Source organism: Macaca thibetana, chromosome 1, assembly GCF_024542745.1.
Source record: "Macaca thibetana thibetana isolate TM-01 chromosome 1, ASM2454274v1, whole genome shotgun sequence".
In the NCBI taxonomy this organism is placed as follows: domain Eukaryota; kingdom Metazoa; phylum Chordata; class Mammalia; order Primates; family Cercopithecidae; genus Macaca; species Macaca thibetana.
The window spans coordinates 31,167,578-31,176,159 of NC_065578.1; the positions used below are offsets into that span (position 1 = coordinate 31,167,578).

The 8,582-nt window shown below is 55.8% G+C and overlaps 2 protein-coding genes across 3 annotated transcripts in view; both read left to right on the forward strand.

Moving 5' to 3' along the window:
• Positions 1-5,144, forward strand: part of CCDC28B (coiled-coil domain containing 28B) — a 52,156-nt gene extending 47,012 nt beyond the window's left edge. The window contains exons 2-7 of the mRNA XM_050796385.1: positions 432-505; positions 1,693-1,879; positions 3,640-3,806; positions 3,947-4,140; positions 4,359-4,381; positions 4,951-5,144. Of these exons, the coding sequence (XP_050652342.1) occupies positions 1,716-1,879; positions 3,640-3,806; positions 3,947-4,140; positions 4,359-4,381; positions 4,951-5,005 (603 nt within the window). The 5' untranslated portion in view covers positions 432-505; positions 1,693-1,715 and the 3' untranslated portion in view covers positions 5,006-5,144. The remainder of the gene's footprint in view (positions 1-431; positions 506-1,692; positions 1,880-3,639; positions 3,807-3,946; positions 4,141-4,358; positions 4,382-4,950) is intronic.
• A 239-nt stretch (positions 5,145-5,383) lies between these two features.
• IQCC (IQ motif containing C) lies at positions 5,384-8,551 on the forward strand. Of its 2 annotated transcripts, none has more exons than XM_050795335.1 (5): positions 5,384-5,465; positions 5,892-6,035; positions 6,248-6,500; positions 6,742-6,860; positions 6,981-8,551. In XM_050795335.1, exons 1-5 carry the CDS (start codon positions 5,424-5,426, stop codon positions 7,944-7,946), a joined length of 1,524 nt encoding a protein of 507 aa, XP_050651292.1. In that variant the 5' UTR covers positions 5,384-5,423; the 3' UTR covers positions 7,947-8,551. The 2 variants fall into 2 exon arrangements, with proteins under 2 accessions (XP_050651292.1, XP_050651303.1); XM_050795346.1 differs by having other exon boundaries at positions 5,386-5,465; positions 6,251-6,500.
• Positions 8,552-8,582: the final 31 nt, after the last annotated feature.

The window sequence follows — 8,582 nt, forward strand, 5'->3', positions numbered from 1 at the left end:
AAGTGCTCAACAGGGCACTGGACTCACTCCATTGATGGCTGTCTTTGCTCCAAGTGTCTTCCTGATGCTGCTGCTGTTGCTGCTTGTGCTTTTTCTATGCTTACATTCTCTCTCTTTCTCTCTCTCTCTCTCTCTCTCTCTCTGTCTGTCTCTCCTCTCCCCCGCCCCACCCACTTTCTGACAAAGCCACCACCATTTTGTAAGGAACTGTAGCTCCTTTCTGAAACTGCCGGGAAAGGGAAAATCTTTTTAAAATATCCATCACACAACTAACAGGGTCCCCAGGGTTCAGGCGGGGAGGTGAGGTCGAGTGAGAGGAACGGCTTAGCAGACGCGGGGATGCTCCTCCCTTCTCACCCCTCCGAGCTAAGGAAAAGGTCACTTTCTCTTTAAATGCAAATGAACTCCCTCCAGCTTAGCTTTCACCCGGTGGTGTTCCCGGGAGGAGAGGGCGGAGGGCGGAGGGACCTTGCACCGAAGCATCCTCGAGACCCCAAACCTCCAGGTCAGTAGCCCCCTGAGAGAGTGAGGGCGGGGGCGGAATGACGCGGGTCTGACGCTCCGTCTTCGAGCGCGGCTCCGGAGCTGAGCGATGAGTTTGGCACATGGCTTTGGAGCCTGGGCGTGGGAAATAGATCCCCGGTCGCCCCAGCCGCTCCTGGGGAGCACGGGCTCTGGCTCCAGTTCTTCTATCCAGTCCCTAATTGGGTCAAGCTGCTGCAGGGAGAGGCAAAGGATGCGCTCCTGTCTCCCGTCCCCACACCCGCAGACCCCGTCGGTGCCAGCCAGCTATGTGCCAGTGTAAATGCTTAAGCGCCACCCATCCCCACCGCCACCCCCAGTCCCAGAATTCGGAGTTAGGCTTGGTAGCAGCAGCCTGGAGTGAGACCCCCAGAGGAGGGGACCCCAGCCGACCAGAGGCTTGGGGAGCGGGGCTGGACCGGGGACCGCGGAGCAGCCCAGCCACAGGCACAGCCTTTGTCGGAGGCCCAGGCAGCCAGGGGCCGACCACCCAGCCCACCCTGGCTGCAGCTGAAGCCCAGCAGGGACTTTCCGACCGGGAAAAATGAAGCAGCTGGAAGCACACCCGGGGGAACTTCTGGGAGTCCCTAATGTTTTCGGTTGGGGGTGGGTGGAAAAGGAGGGATGCCGGTGTCTATGTGGGGGAAACCCACAATGAACCCTGCGCTGTGTGCCGCGGCTTCTCCTACAACTACCCCAGACTCTGGGGCCTTCCCAGACGCCCCCGCCCGCCCCTTGTCCCCCTCCCATGCTGACAGGGTTTGTCAGCATCTGCTTAGGCCACTAATAAATAGAATGGGGCTTAGTTAAGACACCCCTAATCTGCAGCTCACCGCTGTCCTGTCTCCCACTACACTTCCTCTGCCAGCCCCGCCCCCCAGCCACGGGGACAGGAAGCCCCAGTAGCGCCAAGATAATTGTGTCTGGTCCCACCCTTTCAGGAGGGGCCTAGATTTTCAGGCTTAGGGGGAATTAGGGTGGGCCTTAGAAGGTCCTTCAAGTGTACACGATCCCAGCAGCAGCCACTGGCATCTGGCTCTGCCCCTACTGTACAGATGAGGGGACAAGCTGGAAGGTGCCAGGTCCCTTCCCTAGTGCAGTTCTCAGGGATTTCTGGGTAAAGGGCTAACTCTGCCCCTGGCTATCTTTGTGGGGTTGCTTCCCTCCTAGGCCTGAGGCCCAGCCAGCGCCCAATGGATGACAAAAAGAAGAAACGGAGTCCCAAGCCCTGCCTGGCCCAGCCAGCCCAGGCCCCAGGCACACTACGCAGGGTCCCTGTGCCTACCAGCCACAGCGGCTCCTTGGCCCTAGGACTTCCTCATCTGCCATCCCCCAAGCAGCGGGCCAAGTTCAAGAGGTGGGTACAGAAGGGAAGCAAAGAAGAAGGGACCCCAACTCTGGGTTGCACTGTAGAGAGGAAGGCAAGGGGGGCCTCTGCCTTTAGTTTCTAAGCAATACTTGATGGCTTTCTGGAGCAGGCCCCTGAGCACTAAGAGCTCACTCAGACCCAGTCCCTACCCTCAGCTGTGTGCCAAAGGGCCAGGTGGGTCCCTGGGATCACATAGCGTGAGGATGCACCTCAGAGGAGGGAGTGAGCAATTCTTCCAGAAAGTGAATGTTCCACGCTGAGAGGCTTACCTGGTATAAATATGGAAGAAAGCCATTACCTGAAAGGTTTCAGGAACCACAGGTGGTTTGGGGGCCCTGGAGTATCAGGGGACAGGAAATGGTGAGGGAATACCTGGGGGCACAATCTGAATTATCTGTTGAATTTTCTTTTATGATTGGGAGTTTGCATGCTGCCTTATAATGTGTCCGTGTTTGTTCCCCACTAAATACAATGTATTGTTTCTCCAGTTGTTCCAAATAAGACCACTGTGTTTCCCTGTGTTGCCTAAGAGGCATGAAGCTCAAGGCTGTGGGGAGAGTAGCAGGAAAGGCAACTGGGAAGGCATGAGGGCCAGACTGGCAGGGGCATTCAATTTTATCCTGAGAGCAGTGGAAATTTTAAGACAGTTTTTTCGGTTTATTGGTTTGGCTTGTTTTCTATGTATTTTTGTTTTTGTTTAAAACAGTTTTTAAATAGAAGAGGGTTGGCTGGGCATGGTGGCTCACGCCTGTAATCCCAGCACTTGGGGAGGCTGAGGCAGGCAGATCACCTGAGGTCAGGAGTTTGAGACCAGCTTGGTCAACATGGTGAAACTTCGTCTCTATTAAAAATACAAAAATTAGCAGGGCGTGGTGGTGGGCACCTATAATCCCATCTACTCAGGAGGCTGAGGCATGAGAATCGCTTGAACCCGGAAGGCAGAGGTTGCAGTGAACCACGATTGTGCCATTGCACTCCAGCCTGTGTGACAGTGAGACTCTGTCTCAAACAAACAAACAAAATTTAATTTAAAAAAAAAGAAGAGGGCTGGGGGTGGTGGCTCACACCTGTAATCCTAGCACTCTGGGAGGCCGAGGCAGGTGGATGACCTGAGGTCAGGAGTTCAAGACCAGCCTGGCCAACATGGTGAAACCCCATCTCTACTAAAAATAAAAAAAATTAGCAGGGCATAGTGGCAGGCGCCTATAATCCCAGCTACTCGGGAGGCTGAGGCAAGAGAATCGCTTGAACCCAGGAGGCAAGGTTGCAGTGAGCCAAGATCGTGCCACTGCACTCCAGTCTGGGCAACAGAGACTCTGTCTCAAAAAAACAAAAAAAAAAGAAGAGGGACAGAAAGATATTTTGGGAGGAGGTGAGATAGCCCTGGTGACAATAAGGGAGTAGCTGTCTCTACATATACTGAAGACTAGGGAGGATAAGTGACTGCCTCAGGGTCATAGAACAAATGAGTGAGGCACTCAGACAGGAACCCAGGGACCCCCTTTCAGGCACTGCTCTGGCTGTGTTATTAGCAGAAAAGACTTCTTTTTGACCTCTTCACGCCTCCTCACCCCTTCCCAGTGCCCAAGGGAGAACCATAAACTTACCCATTTATGCTAGTGAGTAGACGGGCAGATGAGTTAGTGCAGATGGGCAGGTAAATTAGTGCATAGGTAGATGGCACAAAAGGCCTGGAGGTGCCTGACTGTCCCCCACCCTGTGATCATGGTCATGTCCACCCCATCCAGAGTAGGCAAGGAGAAGTGCCGCCCAGTCCTGGCTGGAGGTGGAAGCGGCTCTGCAGGCACGCCCCTGCAGCACTCCTTTCTGACTGAGGTGACCGATGTCTATGAGATGGAGGGGGGACTCCTGAACCTGCTCAATGATTTCCACTCGGGCCGGCTGCAGGCCTTCGGTGAGTCCTGGGGGCTGGTGTCAGCGGGTCTGTGGATAGGGCTGGAGGGCCCAGTCCATGGGGCATGGCTGGGACCAGGATTTCAGGGTTCCAGGGTTCCAGGAATCTTTCCCAGGGTTCAGCCAGGGGCTTCATTCCAGGGAAGGAATGCTCCTTTGAGCAGCTGGAGCACGTTCGGGAGATGCAGGAGAAGCTGGCCCGGCTGCACTTCAGCCTGGATGTGTGTGGGGAGGAGGAGGACGATGAAGAGGAAGAGGATGGGGTCACTGAGGGGCTGCCAGAGGAGCAGAAGAAGACGACGGCTGACCGTAACCTGGACCAGCTGCTTAGCAATGTAGGTTCATGTCTGGGTGCTTTGGTTCCTGGGGGCACCAGGGGTGGAGGAGGTACATACTCCCAAAGCCATTCCTGGGCCCTGGGTGAAAAGGTGGGAGTGCATGGATCCAAGAGCTCTGGGCCCCTCAACCTCCCCAGAAGATAGCCCCCAGAGCATTGGGGATCTGGCCTGGTTCCCCTCCTAACAGAAGCCTCCCTTTTTCTCTTTGTTGATAGCTGGAAGACCTAAGTAATTCGATGTATCCTTTCCAAGGAACCCGTCTGTGTGTGTGTGTGTTCCTGAGAGGTCAGCTTCCTCCTCCCCAGCCCTCCAGGAGTATTCACACATAACCAACTTCCCCACCTCTTGCAGTCCTGTCAGATTTAGCCACAGGCTGCCCGAACCCAGGTACAGGAATTTAGAATTTCCCCAAAATTAGAAGAAAAGTGGTTGCAGGGGATGTTTTACTACTGATCAAAATCTTTGTGAGTACTTTAGCTGATATCAGTCATGGCAAAGCTTGTGATGTCCTCCTATCCTTTCAGCATTTAACAATTATTTTTACTAATTTACACTACCACCTCACCTGGTCCTCAGTCAGAACAGAGCGCGAGTGCATGCGCGCACACCTGTGTGTCTGACCTGCACGATCAGGATGAAGAGAGGGGGTGAGAGAGGGCAGGCGGGGACTGCAACCTCAGTCCACAGACGGCCGAGACCCTCGTCCCCGGACCTTTGCACAGGTGAAGGAACTAAGCCTTTGCAGGATGGGAGACCAGGGTGGGAGGAAGGACTGGTCCAAAGCGCCACGATCCTTGACAGGCACAGCCAGAAGCTGCACCTGGCCGAGAACGCCGAGCCTGAGGAGCAGTCTGCTGCGTAGGTGTCCCACGCAGGCCCACACTGCCCCTCTCATTCTCTTCAAACTGTGACATTTTACGGACTCGGGCGGGTGTTCCGCGGCCCCCCAGGTGCTATGGGGGAGGGGGGCGTTGGATGGAATTAAACCAGAAAGCAAGCAAGCGGCTCCGTGTCCTGCTTCCCCTCCTTGCGCCTTTCCTCCCGGCCTCCGCGGAGACAGCCCAGCGCCGCGTACCTTCAAGTACACATTGCGGCTGTGGGAGGGGGAGTCGGGGGCTGGGGCGACGCAGGTGCGCCTGTCGCGAGGACGCCTCTACCCTGCACTGGAGGAGGTTGCCGTGGGGACGGCGGGGACGGGGCCCACGCCCGCGCATGCTCAGGAACGACGCCGACTAATGACGCACTTCGCAGGCGCGCAGGCCGCAGGGCCGTTGGGTCCCATGGAGCAAAAGCTGCTGGTTCGGAAGGTGTCGGCATTGCAGGTGCGAGGGCGGGCGCGGGGTGCACAGGATTTTTCCCTTAGGGAAATCATGGGGTCTCGTACCTGGACCTCCCAGCGAGACGCTGCCACGTTCGGTCCCCTAACCGCGCGCCAACCTCTGGAGATACCCTCCCCAACCGCGCTGAGGAAAGCTGGGACCCACGGACTCGCTGCCCTGCGCGCCCCCACTCCCACCACACGCTCGTGCGGGATCAGGGAAACGGGAAGAGCCTTAAGGCGAGGAGGGGCATCCAGTCCGGCATTCTCCCTCGAGCCCCCCGGAGTCCCAGCGCACAGTCCACCTATCCTTTCCCCGCCATCGGGTCGCCTCTTGCATTCGCCGGGACGACCTCTCCAGGACAGTCCTCCGAGATGCCCCCTCTCTTACCGTGATAAGAGACTTCTTTCCTCTCATTCTCCATACCAGGCCTGCGTCCGGGGCTTCTTGGTCCGACGCCAGTTCCAGAGCCTGCGAGCTGAGTATGAGGCGATTGTACGGGAGGTCGAGGGCGACCTGGGCACGCTTCAGTGGACCGAGGGCCGCATTCCCAGGCCGCGATTCCTCCCAGAGGTAGAACACACCTAGGAGAGAAGGGAAGGAGGGACTTGGGCAGGGTGGAACCCACCTTGTCCCGGTGACAAGCTTTTCTCACTGGAAGAGGCAGTAGACCCACCTCTTCACACCCCACTCCTTAACCCTCAGCAACTTGTCTGCTAGATCATGGTGCCCAGATACTTGAAAGGGTTTAACCCTAGGGCTGTCACATCTCTCTTGTTTCTCAGAAGGCAAAATCCCATCAGACCTGGAAAGCAGGAGACAGGGTAGCAAATCCAGAGCAGGGGCTGTGGAAGCACTTCCCATGTAAAGAGTCTGAGGGAGAGGCCACCTGGGAGGAGATGGTGCTGAAGAAGTCAGGAGAGAGCTCAGCAAATCAAGGAAGCGTCTGCAGAGATCACAGCTCCTGGCTTCAGATGGAGCAGAACAGGAACCCCAGCCAAGAGGAGACCAGAGACATGACAAGGATGGAGAATCCAGGTACCTCTCTGCCAAGATCAGGGCAAGCCCCTGACCCTCACTGTGCCTCAGCCTCCCCATCTGAAGAGTGAAAGGCTCGCACTAGATAAGCTGCATCCCTTTCCCATCTTCCCTCTGCCGGAATAGGGCCATCACATGGTTGGGCAGTGGTGGGAAAGGAGTTTCCAAAGTCTAAGGCTAGGCCATTTCCCAGGGTCTGCTCCCTCAAGGTTTTCTCCTTCCTTTCTTCCCTCCTTCACAGAAGCCACAGATCCAAGACTGCCCCACAGCCAACCTCAGCTTCAAGAACTTCAGTACCACTGCAGCCACTTGGCCATGGAATTGCTGTGGCTGCAACAGGCCATCAATAGCCGTAAGGAGGTAACACTACCCTGGAACTCTTTCAGAACATTTAGGGTCAAGGGTGGGGGTTTTGGGAGAGACCTCCTGCCATGCCCAAGCAGGCCTACTTGGTACAATGTATGTTCTCTCCTCCAACAGTACCTAATTCTCAAACAAAGACTGAGATTCCCAGAGGCAGGCCCGATCAGAGAGGAGCCCGGTGTGTGCCCAGAACATGGGGAACAGACCTGTGAGAGGAACCAGTCACAACCGAGCGCACCACTGGAGGACCAGTCCTACAGAGACAGGACCGCTGCAGAGCCACCACTGGAGGACCAGTCCTACAGAGACAGGACCGCTGGAGAGCCACCACTGGAGGACCAGTCCTACAGAGACAGGACCGCTGGAGAGCCAGCACTGGAGGACCAGTCCTACAGAGACAGGACCGCTGGAGAGCGAGAACAGGAGAATGACTCCTGTCAGAGGGTCAAATCAGCCCACAGATCCCCAGGATGTTTGGCCACTACACAAAAAAACATTGCTGGGGCTAAGTGCAGAGAACCATGCTACAGCCGGTCTGGACCCCCATCAAACAGCCAGGCCTTGGGGGACAGGCTCACCAAAGGGCCAGATGATGGAAGACAGACCTTTGGAGGGACCTGCCTGCTACAGATGAAAATCCTGGAGGACCAGATTCCCAGAGGCTTAAAACCTAGGGACCATTGTCCCAGGAAGTCCAGGACACAGCTGTCTGCACTCTATGAGGACGCAAATATTAAGGAGACGTCTCCCAGAAAACTAGACCACAAAGAGCCTGACTGCCGAACAGCCAGGACACAAGAGTTGGGCCTCTCAGGGGACCACATCATCTGGGATGAGACCTTGGCAGGGCCAGAGCATAGTGTCCTCGATCTCTGGAGGACTAAACCACCCAAAGGCCAGATCCCCACTGACAGAAGCTCCAGAGATGGAACCTCCTATGAGCCTAGTCACGAAGGACAAAAAAACCAGAGGACTATACCATGGAGATCAAAGTCACCTGAGATCCTGTCTTCTACAGGGGCAGGCTGTACAGGAGAGGAACAGTGGAGGGACAGGCCATGGAAAACAGGACCACCTGGCTAGACCCTGAAGCCTGGAGAGGATCAAGTTCCAAAGGGGAATGCTATGAAAGGGCAGTGAGACAAGACCTTACCCTACCTCCCTGACCAGCTCTGCCTCCTGCTCCTGCCCCTGGCCATTGGTGGCTAGTAGGACCAAGAGAAGCTGGAGTAGAGAGCTGGCATGAGTATAGGGAAGCAGGAAGGACACGCTTTCAATGCCTGTGGCTCAATCCAAATTTGTTGATAAGGGGCCGGGCACAGTGACTCATGCCTCTAATCCCAGCACTTTGGGAGGCCAAGGCGAGTGGATCACCTGAGGTCAGGAGTTTGAGACCAGCCTGACCAACATGGTGAAATGAAACCCCATCTCAACTAAAAATACAAAAATTAGCCGAGTGTGGTGGCCCATGCTTGTAGTCCCAGCTACTCGGGAGGCTGAGGCAGGAGAATCGCTTGAACTCAGAAGGCAGAGGTTGCAGTGAGCCAAGATGATGCCACTGCACTCCAGCCTGGGCGACAGAGCGAGACATGGTCTCAAAAAAACAAAACAAATTTGTGGCTAAGGAGTTATCTAGGGGAAGTGGAATGGGAGACCTGTTGGGAATAAAGGTTTTTCTTAGATTCTGAGCCTGGCTGCTTTCATCTTCTGCTTCTGGCC

Excerpts from the sequence above, each read along its gene's own strand:
- IQCC (XM_050795335.1), top strand. The coding sequence starts at position 5,424 with ATGGAGCAAAAGCTGCTGGTTCGGAAGGTGTCGGCATTGCAG. Across the intron at positions 5,466-5,891 it reads GGAAGGTGTCGGCATTGCAG|GCCTGCGTCCGGGGCTTCTT; the intron begins GTGCGAGGGCGG and ends TCTCCATACCAG. Across the intron at positions 6,501-6,741 it reads GACAAGGATGGAGAATCCAG|AAGCCACAGATCCAAGACTG; the intron begins GTACCTCTCTGC and ends CCTCCTTCACAG.